Source organism: Bombus fervidus, chromosome 7 (assembly GCF_041682495.2).
Source record: "Bombus fervidus isolate BK054 chromosome 7, iyBomFerv1, whole genome shotgun sequence".
Classification (NCBI taxonomy): Eukaryota; Metazoa; Arthropoda; class Insecta; order Hymenoptera; family Apidae; genus Bombus; species Bombus fervidus.
Window position 1 is genome coordinate 9,899,161 of NC_091523.1, and position 19,466 is coordinate 9,918,626.

Genomic DNA, 19,466 nt, shown 5'->3' on the forward strand with positions numbered 1-19,466 from the left:
TAAAGAGATACTATATTTTGTCTGAATGATTGTAGTCCTCAAAATAAGTTCCATTTGTATTTTATAATTTCATTATTTTCTATATTTACTATTAGAAGCTGTAATAATTTATTAAAGTAAAGAATATATACAACTTTTCTGTATATTATAATATTTCTTTTAAATTGAATAGTAGAAAATTTAGTATAATAGTAGTAAATTTACAATGTTAATTATTTTTTGAATTTTTGCTTTGCATATTGCAATTCTGTTCGTTGCATAGTGTCGCTATCTCTCGCAGCTCGCAGTACTTTCTATAAAGTATTATAGAATTTTCCACGATTGCTCGAAAGATCTTGCTGATAGAAAAACTATATTAAAAAATTCTATTCTTCTAAATAAAAAATGGATAGAAATGAAAGTTTTATTATATTTTATTTAACATTTCACAAGTTTTATAAAAAAAGTTAGTCGGATTTCTTTTTATTTATTTTTCCACTCACTCTTATATTTTTTATTTTATATGTATTTTAAGACAAACTAATCTTCAAGTAACATCAGGAGTAAAATCAATGGCGCATTTTGTTTTTAATAAAGAGAATTTAAAATATTCCATTCAAACTGTTTAATAAGCAAATTAACTTGAAATGTGCTGTAATGACTTAAACGAGCTTAGAAAATTGAGCCATTTAAGCATGGGCCAGTTTTCTTGATATTTACAGAAAGCCATCATTGTTTCGTCTATTATCGGGCTAGTTGACGACGTCATCTAATTTAGTGTTGCAAACGAGATCATTGCTGCTGATCAACGCGCTAATGACAAAATTACTCTCTTTGTTCTACAAGATAAATGTCACTTTCAAGGTCTTTGCCAACGGTATCCCACAATTTTTCTCAACTAACCTTTTTTCTCATTTTTCTTACTACCTTATAACTTTTCCTTTCTACACGTTCTCCTTCCTGATTACATAAAAAAATTATATAATGATGTGTAATTCAAAATTCAAATAACAAAGTTGTTCAATACATTTAAGTTAAGAAAATGTATTTAATTTTACGAAACATACAATATACATTTCCTGTACAATCTTTTCTTTACTTCAAGAGTATTACAATATCTAACGATTAATTACTTTGTATTATTATATTAAATTCATTTTTGTTAAATTCGTTATTTCAAGAATTAGCTAAGCGTGAATTTCTCCCTTCCTATCACGTATCGTGAAACCATACAAACATCCGATGTATAAATCCATCAAACTGTGGCAAACTGATGAAACCCAGTGAAATATCAAACTCCAACCATGCAGTTAATACGCTTGTCAAATATTTATCCCTGTACACGTTTATCCGACAATTAACATGCTTCACTAAATATTAATTTAATTACGTTTAATTACATGTTTCTCTACTGATTCTACGTATATCAGATTCCTAAATTAAGAAGTTAGGCCTTCTTACAAAGTTTGTAAAGTATGACCACGTTTTAATAGAAGATCAATTTTTAAATTCACTACGCTGTCGATCAATCCTATATCGCCTTTCTCCAAGTTTCATAAGATTGTAGCATCTAGACGAAGTAAGAAATAATAATAAAAAATCATCGAGTAAATTCGTGACATTTCATTTCATCGTCAGAATGCTGTTTCGATACAATTTAATAGCCTAAATTTACTGAAAGATATTACAAATGATATTTGTATTGCAAATAAAATCGCTTTAACGTAACGTTAGTCTTTAAAGAGTTAAAAGCGACACGAAATATAAGAAATTGATAAAATGGATGTATTATATCACGTTCTTTCTGTAAGTACAAGTCTTGATTTGCAAACGTGTGACATAATCGAGAGGCACCGATCACTTCAGAACTTTAAGAGATCGCTGATAAAATGGTAATTCGTTCGAACAAATTTGTTGTTCTCTCTATGGAAGCGTATTAAATTGCACAGCGCCTATCTTGTGGCAAAGCATATAAAAGCCTGGTCTCTCTACCAAGGGAGGAGAACTTCGTTTGAAACCGAACAACAACACTGACCACACGGCATGAACTTTATTCTAGTGTCGCTTCTCCTAGGTCAGTTAGGTCCCTCGATTGCATGTTGTTATTATACTCGTGACCGGTTATCGTTGGTATCGTCAATGGTTCACGAAGGACGGGTCAAGCCAGTTGCAACGATACGTTAACACCGTTGACACCGAAACTCTCCCCGTTCGATTCGTCGATTATGTCAAATTTCTTCGCGCCCCTCGAGGACCGTGCGACCTAATTTTTAACCTAGTACCTTCAATCTCGGTTCCATCGCTCGCGATATCCCATCCTCTGACCCCTGTATATACTAAGTGTATTTCCATTTTCTGATCTGAACGTTTGAATTTTAACGATTCGATTTTATATTCGTGTATATAACGAACGCTAACGATTGGATTCTGTATTCCTCGAGATAAATCTATTATTCATAACGATGAATTCTCATAAATGCGATCTAACGTTTTTAATTCTAATCTAATAACTCTTATCTCTACATTTAATATCCCAATCTTTATATCTCAATTCCAATGATTCGATTTTTATTCGTAAATAATTCTATTGTTATTATTAATCAATTTTTGTTATTGCAACCTAACGTCTCTAATCCTACTCTAATATTTCCTTTGTATTCGTACATTTCCTGTATTTTATTTGCTAATCTCCGTATTCCATCGTTTAACACGACAGTTCTATTTTTTATCTGTTTTATTGTATCTATTTTGTAGGTGTCCCTGTACCAAGTGACAAGAAACTATGGCAAAATGGATCAGAATACACCTTCGATGCAACTATTCGCACCATTTCAAATTTCACGCCATCATACACGGAACAAGGGGAATATATGGGATCAAGTATGTCGACTACGCTAAAATGCCGATCTAAAGAACCAGGTAGGCTATAATGTTGCTACGAAGGCGCCAAAATTACCAAATTCTTGTCAAACATATTCAAAGCGGATGCTGTCGTTCCATTTAAAGACGCAACTTATCAAGCATTTGATTTCGGAAACGAGACTTTCGAGATGAAGTTCTACGACAGGAGAATCGAAGAATATTTATTCGAGGAGAAGATGGATCAATATAATGTGAACAGACATCGATCGATAGCGAGAATAAGATCAGTGCAGAAGGTGGAGAAACTGAAGAATTCGAGCATGGGCAAGTGTTTCGTCTGTTACGAGTTTTCACGAAAGAAAGTGGATGATCGAACGGACAAGAGTTTCAGTTTATTTGATTAGCCGATCAAACGATGGACCCTGAGATCACGAAAAAGGTGTATTTGAACGTTCTGCGTCCGATTTATAAGTTTGAAATTAGACGCATGTATAGCGTGGCTCTTCTATTATCCAAAAAGAAATTGGTACGTGATGATTTCATACTGTATCCACAGAATATAATGTGTCTTATGATGTATCATATAATGTTACAACAGAGGTTCAGTTTTTCAAAACGAATATTCATTTTTTTCTGGAGAAATGTTTATACTCCAAGCGAAATGTCAATTGTAAATTTTTTCAAAGCGAATTGTTCTTTTTTTTTTTTTTTTTTAAAGAAACTTTGGAGCATTTCATTCGAACATTGTGCGCTGTTTATGGTTTTATTCTGGTTTTTTGAAAGTTTATAATAGTAAAAAAGTTGGACATGAACATAAACGAGGGACGATTTATAATAAAATAATACTTTATTAGCTAACATGTGTATAAACTTATTTATTTATTTTTCTCATTGTTTCTGCTATTTATTTATTTGTCTCTTCTTTTTCAGTGAATAAACCAACGCTCACACAAATCGTCATCCGATAAATGAATCCATGGAAGTGTGGTAAACTGTTGAAACCTCGAGAACCAACAAACTTCAACCATGCAATTAATACGCTCGTTAATTATTTGTACACATTTATCCGATAATTAACAATCTCTTTCATGCGTGTAACGTGTTCTATATAATTCATACCTTTTTACGATTTTGAATAAAAACAATTAAATTCCAATCTTTTAAAATTCTACATATAAGCTTCTCAGACACCAAACTGATAAACTCCACTTCTTATTAATTTTCTAATTTCGTTGCGTAAATATACGATTAATGTTGAATTTTTGACAAATAAATGGCTTACTTGCATAAGCTAATAGATCGCATTTAAACAATGGTAAATCCTTAGAAAAACAAGAACTCAGTGTCTGTAGTATCATCACTTTTGGCCGATGTGACTTAGATCAGAAAAAAAAATAAACCTCAATAATTTCAGTTTTAAGAAATGTTTCATCTAAATACATCGTTTATACCGTTTCGTATGAAATTTGTTCAGTTGTTGACTTGTCATAAAAGATTGAAGCGTTTCTTCGCTACTTTATTTCTTCGAACAGATAGCGATAAGAAATACTTTAATCTGCCTTTTTAAATGCTATTCAAAAGCATCGTAGAGCGCTATTAGAAGCGTAGGGGTATTTGGGATGCTGTTAAAAATGCGAAAGCGTCGAACAGCTCTGTCAGTAATCGAGAAACATGGAACATCGGTATCAAAGATAGAAAAACATCGAAGAAAATTTGTGTATCAGTGACCGATTCGAGAAGGACGGGAACGTGGACGGTCGTTGACTTGTAAAGTAATTGCTCGGCTAGTTTCGAAATGGCGTGTTAACAGGTTGCGGGAGGGTCCCTTCATGGCCCCGATTGGAACTACTGTATCAATTCTCTAAACTCTATCGCCGGCTGTGCACGTATACCTCTACACGCTTTATTTTCCAACTGGAAAGAGAGAGCCGGCTTCGGTAAATTGGAGCTTGCTAATCGTAAGAAGAGGTCAGTAGTGCAGTTTAGCCACGGTATAAGAGCGGCCCCAACATCGCTTTACTCCACTAAAGTGGTTGAACGTTGCACGGTATCACCATGAACGTAGTGCTGAACGTGGTGCCATTTTTCTTAGGTAAGCCATGTCACAGACAACAATGGCGCTCGTACACGTGTATCTTCTCATCATCTTCGATCGATCATCCTCGTGTATCTTTCTTCATTCACGCATCTATGTCTCTTAATCGAATCTTCGTTAAAAAGGAAACAATTATTATCTCTCTGTCTATCTATTATAATTTCGTTTAATCGTGATCGATCGGCAAGCAGTGGCTCTATTACACGGCTCGGGCAGAAAATCAAAAGTATAAAGAGTGGCGAGCATGAAGTACAGCCGCGTGATGCGAAAGATAACACGGGACAGTCTCTAATCGGTTCTATTCAAGCCGGTCCAATCATTCAATTCACGTTCACGTGTGCTCGTGGGTAGATCGCACGAGATAGAAATCCGCGACATATCGTGTTCACGCCGCATCATCCCAGAAATGTGCCACGCAGAAACTAAATTTAATCATTTCCGTGTCTTAAAACCTCTTTAATTTTCGTACCAGCATGCAAAATCGTGATATACGTCTGTAACTGGTGAGATGGAGTCTATGAGATATTTTTGAGATATTTTTATCTTTACGGTAATTTGGAAAATATGCATAGCCAGGCGTTTTATTATACTACTAGGGCATGGATATGTATTCCAACGAACTATAATTCTAAGAAATATGCCAGAGCAATCAAATACGAATATTAATTTTTACATAAGTGCATGCGTGCATTTCCGTGTGATACTTCATTCGTTAGAACACGAATCTTCTCCGACTTAATATATAACTTATTCAACTGCCACTGTATAAATAGCGCGCGATACTAACTCTCATAAACTCCTAAAAGTTTCTATCTACGTGCTGAAATGATCTGCTACATGAATATTTATGAATATTTACTTAAACTATACTAAAATTACCAGATATTAAATGAATATTTAATTCTGCAAAAACCAAAGAATAAATTTCAATGGAACGGATCAGTGTGTAGCTTCTCTGTGTGACACAAGCCTGTCATGAGACTCGACACATTTAGAAGCTGGTCATCTAGACGCAACTCAGATCACGCTGACACGTTTTCCAGCCGCACGTGTCGCCATTGATACTCCATGGAAGTACGGGCCAGAGTACACTTTCCACGTTCAAGTAAATTCAACCGCGATTCCCGAGGAAGGTAGCTACATGAGCATTCGGCTGAACGTCGCCTCGAAGCTGGTATGTCAACCAAAAGGATTCCGTATTCTCAGTTGTCGTTTTCGGGACTCGAAAGCGGACAGTTACGCGACTGAAAGCCTTGATCCAGGAGCACCAGCGGTCCCGGTCAGCCAAGTGTCGCGACAAGAAGCGTACGAGATCAACCAGGATCAGTTTGAGATTAGATTCACCGAGCAAGGATTGGACAGTCTCGTAGTGAATGAAAATATACAGCCAAGAGAGCTGGATATGATCAGGGTGATCGTGGGACAGTTGAACATCGGTGTATTGGGAGAATACGATCAAACGGTCGAACTGATGGAGAACTTCACGCAGGGAGAGTGCGTAACAATGTTCTGGGTGGAACGGAATGTGGTTGGTCATGCATTACACGTGAACCGTGGCTACGTTCTGGAGACGATATTCGGATTGAAGGATGGACAGTTGGTGCAGATTAAGAAGATTAGAAATCTACATATGTGCACGCACAAGGTGCCGTATTTCTTCGGCAGCGCCGAGAGCATCAGACAAGTCAGCGACGTGGTGTCCACTGTTGTGAGTATTTGGAGGTTGAAGTATTTGGTTGAATATTGATTTGGATTGGAGATTTTTTTGGGGCGGAGGGGCAGGAATCGAATTGTTTAATTTCATCGAGGTTGATTAGGAAGAATTAGAATGGTTTCTGGAGAATTAAATAGTGATTTAACCTGCGATTTCGTCGAATACTAATTACCCTAAAGATGAGAATAATTTCTAAGAAAAATGGCTAATTGCTAATTTTTAGAAAAACGATCGGCTTCTGAGTGACTCAAATTTGGTATTTAAAAATTCTAATAGAAGTTTTTTAAAATTTTCTAATGACTAATGGAAATACGTCTTTTAAAACTATTTTTCATTGCAGAGTTCGTCAGAAAGTCACATAGTAATCACGTCCACCGAGTTCATATCTGGTACGACGAACGTGATAACTACCAGCAAGGTGTCTGAAGGAATGGTAACGACCTTATACGAAAACATAAGTGTGAGATTAGAGTCAATCCTACCCGCACTAAATGAACCACCTGAAGTAAAGGATCCCGAACCAGCTAGTATGTTTATTGGAAGATGGTTGATGGAAAGTTCGATGGAAGATGACTTATCATTGGAAGTTTAATCGAGTCACTCGAATGACTTGCGTCCTGATCATTCTCATTGATGTAATCTGATGACGATAAAATTCATCTATCACTATTGTTGTAAATAGTGTGTAATTGTATTGTCATGTGCCTCTGTAAATAATAAAGTAATCTTTCGTTTACATACATAAATCTCAAGTCATTTATGTTGCTTTATAACATTATACATTTTTTTAAAAGAATTTCGTTAATAAATTTTTCTAATAAAACATATGAATTTTCTTTTAAGCAGGTAAATATTGTAAGATTAATGTACATAATAATATTGTATTGCGTATAATAACATAACGTATATTAATTCATCCATATCCACTTAAATGTTGCTTGAACAATTTGTAATAGGTGAGAAGATGTGGATTTTTACATTTTTTCGTACGAACTGTAGAAAATGTTATTTTCACATAGAATAACACCGTTATCTTCATTTATAATAACATTTCGTTTAGAGTAACACTGTCAATTTAAAGGAAATTGAATATTCGCTTAAATAGAAATTGCTCAAGCATTTCTACTTTAAGTAATTATATAAATTAACGCAAGAAGAAACTGAAAATGCAAAGATTAAGAGCGCGCTCTGCTTTAATTGCAGACCGCTTTAAGTGATTCGATTAGCTGGAAGGGAGCAAGAACTATATTTTACCGTACATCTGCGTTTCATTAGCAACAAGTTGAACGCGGAAATTTACAAATTCCTATTTTTATAAATACAATTTAGAAAACGAAACTTGGACAGAGATCTATTTAATATCATAACGAATATTAATATATTTTGGATATTTCATATATTTTTGCACCTTCATACGGTGTTTTACAATTACATACGGTGTAATACAATTAGAAACGCTATCAGCGAATCTGAAAAATGGAATTTAGCCATTAGATAGAGATGCGTTTAACAACAGCGAATTTGTTTGCATTAGTAATACGTCCGTATTGTAAGCAATGCAAGTGCGACAGAAGATCAGATACATCGTACGGTAAGCGTAGAAGAAGACGAAAGCGTTGTCCAGACAGCTGACACGTATAACACATGGCATATATGTCATAATACATCGAATCCCACAGAGACTTTTGTGCAGAAAACGTCACAGACTCAATGCTCAACATTATGAGCGTAAAAAAAGTAAAAATCGATCTTCGTAATATTCCAGTTTAAAAATACCTGTTTCTACCTTCACTAATGATATCTAGCAATCCCAACAAGGACGAAGTAGAATCGAAGAAACAGGAAAAATTATTTTCCGTTCAGAGTCTGGCTATATCACAAACAAATTATCTGTAGAATGGGTAAGACATTTTATGAGATTCCCGAAACCATCGAAAGATAAGGAAGTCCTTTCAATTATGGATAGATGTATTACCAGTACTGAAAATGCAGACGCTATTTCACTAGCCTGCGAACATGAAATAATGATGTTGTCGCTGTCTGTACACGCATCGGCTGCAGCCCCGTCATGTTTCATTTTTCAAACACTCGAGCAGCAGATAGGTGACTTCGCATATCCTGGTAAAAATATAATATAGTTCTACGTGTCAGGAAAATCCACCCCTTAAAACACCGCTGAAAGTAGCCTAGACGAATCCGAGATGTGTTAATTGTTTAATAAAACCATTTTGTTAAATATTTGTTAAATGGTATTTAAATGTTATAGCGAGAAATAAAAATTGATACCATATTTAACTGGTGATTTCCACGTGAGATAAATGTAAGTCGATCGTCTAAGTCGATTATTTCTTAAAATTGTGTGAAGAATTTAGGACAATAATTTTGTATTTGATAAATATGTTAGCGTTTAGTATAAGATTCAACTAGTAATCGTTGAACATTGAGACTTTACCAAAGTATAATGAACGAAGGGATTATTCAAGGCTATATTCAACGAAGAGAAACGAATCGACGCTTAAAAATGCGCGTCGGCTGAATGACAATGGGTCAATTCAATTTTGGCCTAATGACAGGGTCCGATATGACAACACGATGGTCCCAATGGAAAAAAAACCTCCGAATAAAATAATTTGTGCAGCGTGACGCGATGAAGAATAGTTGTTCTAGTTCCGAAAAAACGGTCTATACCAACTTACCAATTTAAAATTGGGAATTGTCCGATTTGACGAACCTGAGAAGAATTATAATATTCTCAACTGCCACACAAATTGTCGCGACTTTTATCGATAATGACTTTGAAGGGACTTTGAAATAATTTCTCAAAAACTCCCACCAACCAAAATCATCTTAATATGACTTCGAAGGGAATGAAAAGACTTTAAGGCAATACGCGCACTAGCGACAGTTTCGTCGCTGCGGTTCGCATCGGTCAAAAGTTCAATTTCTTGTCTTAATAAGAAAAAAAGTCGTACTGCAGTCGCGTCGTACGATGCGCGCACTTCCATATAAACGAATGTCCTTTTCGTAAGCGATAAAACTATCGCGCGACAAATTGTCTTTAGCGCGCGCACAGCAATTTTCAAATGACCTAATTTGAAGTTAGATAATCTTCAGGTTGAGTAACAATTTTACTCAAATTTCTATACTTAAGGCTAATAAAATCAAAGTTTTCGACAGGAAGATCGGCACCTACCTTCCAATTACCTCGATGTAGCTTCGATCAAAATGAAGAATGACTACGAAGTATGATTAGAGAATGACATTTTCTGACGAAAACTTACGAAACAATCTTCAGGATTTAACAGATCTAATCACTGATATAATCACAGTCAGATCGATCGTTTTCAAACGTTCTAAAAATCCTAATGATTGATCAAATCTACTGCGTATGAACGTTAGACGAAATGAAATGGAAAAGGGCGTCCTTCGTCTGGTTGCCTTGTTTCCATTCGGCTTAAACGTTTCCCAGAACGACGATTATGGAGCCCATTAAAATCTTTAAAGGCGTGTCTAGACTGGAACAATCTGGAAACTATGGAAAATGATATCAGGCGTGCGAGACGGTACGGAAGATATCTGTAGGAACCACGATCCGCACGGAAGTGGTTGTTAATGAAATTGTTTTCAAGGAGACAGCAATGAATCAAGTTATCTGTCGTATAAAGAGGAGACAGATAGAACACGGTCGCATCAGTCGTCTCAGTAGAAGCCGTTCGACATGCTGGTAATAATTCTACCATTTTTTCTGGGTACGTACGTACGTGGATCCGTTTTTTCACCGATAATTCGATGAATGAAAACTCGTCGCTCATACGTCACTCTATATTACATCATTTTCTCAACAGAATTTTTTCTCTCTCCTCCCTTTGCCATATCCCACCAAATTATCCGAAAATCGGCATATTTTTGGTTTGAAATAAATTTGAATTAAGTTACTTAAAAAGGGTGTTCAACTTTCAAAAATCGGAAACTTTACAGTGCCGACATCATATTTGCATCATGAAAAACGAAAAGTGCGAATGTGTATCACCTAGATTTCTCGAAATTCCCCCTCGTTTTACGGTACACGAATATCGTGAACTGATTCCTTGTTTTTTCACGAATTTATTTGCCTACACATCCAATTAATTCGCTCGTGGGATTCAACCGATTGGATATACTTTCCGCTAAATCACCAGCGGTTTCAACTACCGACGGCTTTAAAAGTAAACGTTGGAGGGTGATCTCGAAGCACGCGCATGAGAAGATACGCCCGCTTATACCATATACATACATACAATACATATGTAAACGGAGGGGAAAATATTTGAACATCGGAATGAAAAACATCGATATTTTTCAACGAATAATATTGATTTCGTTCCTTCCGCCAGATTTCTCCACTCAACCGGAATTCATTAAAAGTACGAAAAAATTATACAAATAACTTCCCAACGATTTCGGGAAAATATCTATTTCGTCCTATACAGTGCGAACCACGACACGTGATTAGCTTAGAACAATCTATAGTCAGTGGGTCGATCAAACATTTTTTTGGCTGATATAACTGATTCCAAGACAGCTCTAAGACGATCGTAATGGGCTTTTTGTTAACTCTTGTTAATTCTTCGGAGTTTTTAAGGTCACATTCAGGTTTTTGTAGATAAACCTGTCTTTTTCTTTTACACCTATATTTTATCGAAAAGAATGCGACAAACATAAGAAATATCTTTTTTCCCATCTGAATCGCAGAAGTATTAAAAAAGTGCCTGTCAATTGTAATACACCTGCGTAGACGGCAAATTAATTACTATTTAGCAAATGTGCACTGTTATTTTTCTAACATTTCTTCGATTCTAATAGTAAAAATATATTTCTTATGATATTTACTAGATTCGTCTTAATATGTACTAAAAGATCGATTTAAAAAAATTATTGGTTTATCTAAAAACTGAAGTGAATGAAGCGTGACCTTGGAAGCTATGGGAGAAAAGAAGAGACGATTAAAATGTATTATAATCATCTTAAATCTCTTTTCGAACCATATTGTATATCGCTAACGGCGAAATAATTTAAGCTAATCATATTTTCTGATTCACTCTGTGTATATCTCGTTTCATTTTAATAACTTACTTGTAGTGCAATGGGCTAGAAACCGCGAGAAAATGGCCAAAAGTCATTTTTTATACTATAGTTATACTATAATGCGACAAGTCTTCAAAGCTTCAAAATCCGAGATACTATTCATTTCAGATAATTCTGTGATTTTGGGTAAAGTTCTGAAGACAAGATCCAAAAATTTTAAATAAAACTAATTGCTGCATGTGCTTGTTCTAGAGTATTAAAATACAGGTTTGAATCACTGTCTTATGTATATTAGTATGCTAATTGTATCATAAGTATTTGTTCAAGGTACGAATAGTGCAAAATTTATAACAATTAAAAGTTTGATAAGGTTTTTAAAAAAATTATTAATAACGATAAGTATCGGATCTGTTTCGTATGAAAGTTTAAATTGCTGCTAAGAGGAATATACAAATTTCAAGTGCAGTCTCTTGTAGCTTTTAACTCTGTGCCGAGTGCAATACATGATTGCGCAATAAATGATAATTTCTATCGTTTTGGACGCGTGTAGCTGCATAATATATACATAAAGCCGATCTTACTTGAAGAGGGATTTAAAAGAGGAGGGTTGAGTTTCATCGCGAAAATATTACTCGTTGTTAGTATTCGTTGTTACAAACACTAGATATTAATTTTCTCATAGCATATTTCTGTGCCATGGCATTAGTCTTGCCGAATGTGCGCAGTGAAACATGCCTCGTATTCTTAAATTTTGTTTGATTTTATATATTTTTAAAATGTAAAAGTTCTATGTAGTCTATTTATTACACCTATTATTTACTTATTATAATTTTTAATGTTACGTATCTTATAGTTATATATGGCGTTCATAAGTTAATTACACATCATTAATTTATAAGTATATGTACATTATAGCATAGTGATCAAAATTTAAAATAATTCGAAGATGAACTTTGGTTTGGGATGCTACTTGTCTTAAAACTTTTTTTACTTAAAGCTATCTGATGGTAATCGGTGAACAGAAACGAAATACAACGATTTTGAGTGTCGCGATTTATTGATTCTAAAGTTATACGTGTTAAAGTTTGACACTTTTAGTTGCAAATCAAATAGCAAATCCGCGTATATTGTCGGGAAAAATATGGCACGGACCGCGTGCAAAATAATTGGGAAAAGTGTACGAACACAGTGTAATAGATGGGCTTGTGAAGACTATATCGTCCGGGAAACAGTAGAACTTAATCTAAATAAACAACGATAACGCTATCGAAAGTGATTAAAGACAATAATATATAAAGATAATATTTTCGTTATTTTAAGAAGCGAAATAGAATTTTTAAATTTTATTTCTTTCGTCCTTTTCTTCATTATGAAAGTATCTACTAAATACAGTTTGGTTTACACAATCTATTTTATTAATGACAAAGTCGCAAAGTTAAGTATACGGTTTTGTACAGATTTCCCTTAGATGATGTTAGCAAATACCGAGACAATGTTTTGCCCCCAAACTATCTGAGGGAAACGCAACAGAAGCAAGGAATAAATTTTATAAACAAGGTAGACAATATCGTGCACGGAAAAATGGCAGGAAAAATAACCTGGGAGATGTACTTAAATGAAGCCCTGAGTACTTCAGACCTGTTTATCTCGAGTATATCTTTCACGTACAGAATACAGCGACGTGAGAAGCGAGATAAACATGAATTTCTGAAAGCGAAGAAAATATGAACTTCTACCCGAAGTTGTATCGTTTACCATGTTTACCTCGCTTACCATGTTTCAAATCGCAACCATCGACATTCGAATCTGCGATAATTAAAAGTGACGACGAAGACTCTGACGATGATGAAGATAATCAGCGTATATACATGTAATTTACCTATGTCTCGCTATTTAGACAACGTGGAAATTAATTCACAGGTGTTCTAGGTAATAATCTTGAATTATATTTTTCTATGTTTCTTGTCTAAGTCTATTTCTAAAAGTAATCTCTTTTTTTCTTTTGCAATACATGTAAATGTGCTTGCTTCGAAAATGTTAAACGAAGTCTATCGTGAAAACTTGATTTGCGTTAAAATGAAAGCTATTAAAACCATTTCCAGACCACTGTACACAGTACTGAATCTGGCATTGGCAATTTGTAATTTTTCTGTCACATTCGAAACCCCCCTAAATTACTAATTTGTAGAAAATTTCAATGAAATTTGGAACTTTAGCTGTTTGTCCGGAATCAATTTGAAGTCTTTTTTGCGCGTCTACCGCTTTGTGTACCGTCGCGTTTCAATACCGTAGTGCCATTCTATATCGATCACTATTTTCCCCTCGATATCTCGAGTTTTATTCAGAACGAAATATGTTAAAAATGAGATTTATTCGAAATAAAATAATGGGATACCAAGTAGTTCACACGAAGTTAGAGGAGTAAGGGGTTAACTCGCCATTTCACTTATTTCGATTATAAAAATTGTTTGAAACATGTAACCGTCTCAATTTTGCGATTTTTCCTCATTTTCGTGAAAATGGGTCGTACGTTTGAATTTTTATCCCGGAAATTATCTGCCGTATTGATAATACAAGAAATTTTAATCGTGTTGAAGAATGATTTATGCGATATCAAAAGATGTAAATAAATTTCTATTTTGCAAATTCCACCTGAAGGTCGCGTTCTTAAAAATCCGAGAAAATTCCTATTGTATTCCTCGATATTTTCTCTATAAAACAGCTCAATCCCATTCTAGTACGGTCTCTATTGACATCACAATAAATTGTCAAAGACAAATAAATTGTCAAAAACCGCGGTATATCCGGTATCAAATCAATGGACCAGGTAATCCTTTGACAATATTTAATGTACGAAACAATGCATAATACCCTGCACGTGCACACTGTTTTAGTGAAATCTACAAAATCTATAAAATGCAGGCTCGATACTGTCCTTTATGCTACTAACCCACTGTTACCCAATGACACTTATTTTATAATAATCAAATTTCTACCAGCCTGTTTGTTCTATGATTATTTGTAAAGAAATAAAAACTACGGGGGGTGGGGGGTTATCGTGATGGTGGGAAATTTGCTATATATTAAAAAAGAATAACAAATGACTTGTTCATTATGTCACTGATAATTTTGTATTCGATCCTGCACCGACTACATTAATTAACAACTGCTACAAATTCACCGTCCTTTATTTTATTTAAATACGAAATCTATCCGCGTTATGGCAATGTTATCGTGTGTCTGTAAAATTAACATAATAATTTTCTCGTTCAAGCATTGCCAGGATCGGACTATGGTTTCGGGAGAAGGCTAGAGGCTATCCCGAAAAGATCACAAGTTATTTACAATTTAATAGCAACGACTAGCATATTAAAAAGGCTGTCATGACAATTCTTTAATATCGTATAAAATTATACGAAACACAGGCATCTTGCGTTTGCTTCGGCAAATTTCTGATAAATATCGTCAAAATTAGTAGTTTTCATGGTTGACCTGTACGTATGTTTCAGCTTCACAGTTGGCGATTGATGCTGTTAAAAACAGCCTGTAAATTGTATACATACACATTTGGAAAAATATATGTAAGATTCGAATTAATTATATAATTTGTAACTTTTTGTAAATTAATATTTCGCGTAATATCTTCCTGTTACAGGAATGAATCTCGTGTCATTTTTCAGTCCTTCGCACAATATCACATAAATCCCATTTATTTAATTTTTCTTAATTAAATTAGATTGAATTAAATTAAATTAAATTAAATTAAAAAGAAATTACCAAGAATTCGTGGTTTTATATACTTATTGTTACGTCACGAAGCTTGATATGGATCGTGTTTCTAACCGTCTCTCGCGGTCCTCTAGCGTCATACACAAATCGTTTCATCTCCCCGACGGGATATACAATGTATCGACGAGCGCACGGTTGCCGCCCGGCCGCGAGTTCCAGAAACGTCGATTCGATCCGTTTTTTAATTACACAAAGAAGTCGGCATACGTGATCATCGGCGCGAACGGTGGCGTGATCCGAGCGCGGAGGGGGTCGTCTCCCCGAGAGGACAAGAAATTTATCCTAGGGCAGTCAGTCTTTCTTCCGAAATCTTACCGCACACGTCTTAAACGCTAACGGATAAAATCGCGAATTCATCGAACATCGATACATATCAAAGTCAAGTTCCCAGTCAAGGTCCAGAAGGACCATGTATTTTCGTCCAGTCGCGGGGAGACGCGATCGTTTGATGTAGCGCGTCAACGGGAGTCGTAAATTCCCGCTACGATTGCACGAATCGACACCACGAGCAGGGCGATCCCCTTATTTCTTTTAGGATAATAGGGGTGATTAGTTTTTTAATATAACTGGAATCCACAGTTATAGAATATATATATATTTATTTTCACTAGCCTACAATAATTATTGCGTCGACAGAAATTGTTTGACTTCGTCGTGTCGGAAAGCACAGTAATTGATTAATCCGAAAATGGATCGATTTGATGGATACACGCCGAGAACTTGATTTTGATATGTATCGATGTTCGATGAATTCGCGATTTTATCCGTTAGCGTTTAAGACGTGTGCGGTAAGATTTCGGAAGAAAGACTGACTGCCCTAGGATAAATTTCTTGTCCTCTCGAGGAGACGACCCCCTCCGCGCTCGGATCACGCCACCGTTCGCGCCGATGATCACGTATGCCGACTTCTTTGTGTAATTAAAGAACGGATCGAATCGACGTTTTTGGAACTCGCGGCCGGGCGGCAACTGTGCGCTCGTCGATACATTGTATATCCCGTCGGGGAGATGAAACGATTTGTGTATGACGCTAGAGGACCGCCAGAGAGAGTTAGAAACACGATCCATATCAAGCTTCGCGACGTAACACTTATATATAGTACAATAAATAAAAATATTATATATTTTATACATTAAAGATAAATTTTCTAGGAATTTTCAATTTCATCATTATATTAAATGTCTTTTTTTTAAAAGCTTCTTGTTATCGATTTTAAAATATACATGATGGCAAGAAAAAAGGGTTTCTAAAGAAATTACTAAATAGAGGAAATACGGCTAAATAGACAAATAAAGCGATTTAGATGAAAATCCTTTTAATCTTCTCATCGAAATTTTTTTCATTTATTCATTTTCATTTATTCACTATTCATTTATTTATCTCACTTTCTTTTATAGAAATTGCCTGATAACATGGTACGTAGTATATTTAATCAATAACATAATTAACGTAGCTAATATAAAAAGTACAGGTAATTAAATTATACAAACATTTGACGAACTAACTCCACTGCAATAAAATTTCTTGGTAATCGGAATATGCGAAAACAATGTCACCGAATTCCGAGTAAACTACAGCGTGATAGGATTAGTATATATAGGTATGATTGGCATAGCGATTAATAATCGCGACTGTATCCAGGGTGTTCCCGGCGAGCATCGATTAATACCTGCACGATATAATGACCGTAAACGCGGCGTGGTACAGACAGATAGAGTAAAATGCATCCTGTCTGCTGGGACGTGTGATCTATTTTAACTAGTTTAACAGGCCACTTGTCATTGCAGCGGCACACGTGGCCGTCTACGACAACGCTTACGAGAACAGCGATTGGCAACAATACGGTCCAGAATGCACTTACGATGTGCTGGTGAACATGTCTCTGGCCAATATCGTCCACGAGAAGGACAATTTCTGCTCCATGATCGCGTCAGAACTGAAGTGCCGTCCGAAAGGCAGTGACACCCTAAGTTGCCGTTTTACGAATGGAAAGATCATCAGACCCGATCCAAAAGACGATAGATGCTCGAATTCGAAAAATTTCGTTCCAGTCACCGATAGATTTATCAACGAAGAACCATTCGAGATTAGATTCAATTCAAAGGGGATAGAGAATTTAGTGGTGCCGAGAAATATTTCTAGAAGGAGGCTGGATATGATAAGAGTAATCGTTGGTCAGCTTAACGTTGGCTTTGAACTGGAGAATGGACAGGATCGGTTCGTTACCATGGAGGATTCTAGTATGGGATATTGTGAAGTAGAGGTCAAAGTGTCAAGGGCAGGATATGAAAGGGGAGTGATGGGACAAGAGGGATACGACATTGTCTTTGAACCTGAACAACCAGATACGCTGCCTTTGAGTGTGGCGAGTCTGACTATAGACAAGGTTAGACAGCCTAAGCAGTGTCCTAATAGGAAGATATACTTCTTCGGGAATCATGAGGATTTTAGTATAGAGAACAAGAATACTTTTATGGATATGGTAAGTTGTCAGAATTAACGAAATAGAAACTAGGTTGAGATTTGTTTTACTCTAATATATTTATATATTTATATATTTGTTTTACTAATATTATAACAAGTGCCTTATTATATATCGTACATTCGTATTTCTACACAGCCAAGTCTATCATCTAACTTTTTAATGTTGCAACACCTTTTGCAGACTACATCTATCAGCCAGATGCACATTTCACGCGAAGAGATGTACTCGTTCACAGAATCTAAGGGCGTAATGAGAACATTGAATAGACCAAGAACAATGCGAATGCATCAGAAAATCGGCTTATCTTTAAAGAGTATAAACCCTGCTCAAAGTCCATTACCCGAAATCAGAAGTCCTGCGTCAACTAATTTATACGCGTACACTAATTTGGAACGAGTTCCTGAATACAAATAAGACAATTTATACGTACAATCCTACACATAATTTGTATAATTATGACAATCACTTGACAATAAACGATTTACTAAGACCACGATTCTAATTAAATTATATTTAATTCTAATTATATTTAATCTTTATATGTACAACCCCACGTTAAGTTTTAAAGGCTATCACGAGAGAACAATTGAGCACATCATGTTTTCTTTACATTAAAGAATTAATGAAGTTCAGCAAATGTAGATTTCTTGTTAACAAATTATTATAATTGTATTAATACGTAAATATAATTAATAGTGACCAAATTATATTGATTAACGCCACTTGTGCCGGTGCGAATACAAATTACGCTCAACTTATTAATAGTGTACGGGTCAATGGAATTATGTATACATCAAGCTTGTCATTAACTTGAGATCCAATCGCCACAATTACCGATGTCGTACAATTAGAAATGGATATAGATCACATGTTATTAGTATTTTTAATTTTGCACCACCTTCGAAAAAATTGCACTATATTTAATGCGCTGTCTAGTAAGTAAATAAATAATCTAACCATTGTTGTATATATGTCTAAATAAAATACAACTGAAGTAGAAATTATTTCACACTTTTTAGCGCTTTTCCAAGTCGATAATATCTTTTTAGCAACAAATTTTTTATTATTTTTTATTTCTTACGACGGTAATTTATTTCTATCTATTTATTATTTACTTCGAATCTCAATTCTTATTAACGGATGAGCGAATAATCATCTCGTAGTGAAGGTAAACTTATGCCCGAAAACGAAACCGCAGAACAGTGAAACGCAATTTCAAAGCGCTCGCCCAGGCTACTGTTTTTGAAATCTGTTTACTCTGTTTTTTATAAAAGAATATCGAGGTAAAAGGATATATCCACAGATTGGATACTTTTCGGACAGACGTCGTATAATTGAAAAAATTGAAATTTTCTCTTCTATGTAATTAATATAATTAACTTAATTGTGTTTCTCTTTGCTGCGTGTAACTGTTCTACGCTCGAGTATGTATATACTACCTGTGAAATGAACTTTCCTAGTTAAGTACATGTCGCGTG

At 35.2% G+C, this 19,466-nt stretch overlaps 3 protein-coding genes across 3 annotated transcripts; all 3 read left to right on the forward strand.

Annotated features, from left to right (window-relative positions):
* Nucleotides 1–1,850: 1,850 nt before the first annotated feature.
* Nucleotides 1,851–4,761, forward strand: LOC141445793 (uncharacterized). Its single transcript, XM_074111830.1, has 3 exons — nt 1,851–2,053; nt 2,734–3,367; nt 4,652–4,761. The coding sequence occupies exons 1-2, from the start codon at nt 2,023–2,025 to the stop codon at nt 2,907–2,909; spliced, it is 207 nt and encodes a 68-aa protein (XP_073967931.1). The 5' UTR covers nt 1,851–2,022; the 3' UTR covers nt 2,910–3,367; nt 4,652–4,761.
* Nucleotides 4,762–4,780: 19 nt separating this feature from the next.
* On the forward strand, nt 4,781–7,396 carry LOC139988774 (vitellogenin). The gene is made up of 3 exons (XM_072006494.1): nt 4,781–4,933; nt 5,980–6,644; nt 6,991–7,396. Exons 1-3 carry the CDS (start codon nt 4,897–4,899, stop codon nt 7,240–7,242), a joined length of 954 nt encoding a protein of 317 aa, XP_071862595.1. The 5' UTR covers nt 4,781–4,896; the 3' UTR covers nt 7,243–7,396.
* A 2,935-nt stretch (nt 7,397–10,331) lies between these two features.
* On the forward strand, nt 10,332–18,478 carry LOC139989135 (vitellogenin). The gene is made up of 3 exons (XM_072007145.1): nt 10,332–10,399; nt 17,291–17,985; nt 18,169–18,478. The coding sequence occupies exons 1-3, from the start codon at nt 10,369–10,371 to the stop codon at nt 18,400–18,402; spliced, it is 960 nt and encodes a 319-aa protein (XP_071863246.1). The 5' UTR covers nt 10,332–10,368; the 3' UTR covers nt 18,403–18,478.
* The last annotated feature ends 988 nt before the right edge of the window (nt 18,479–19,466 follow it).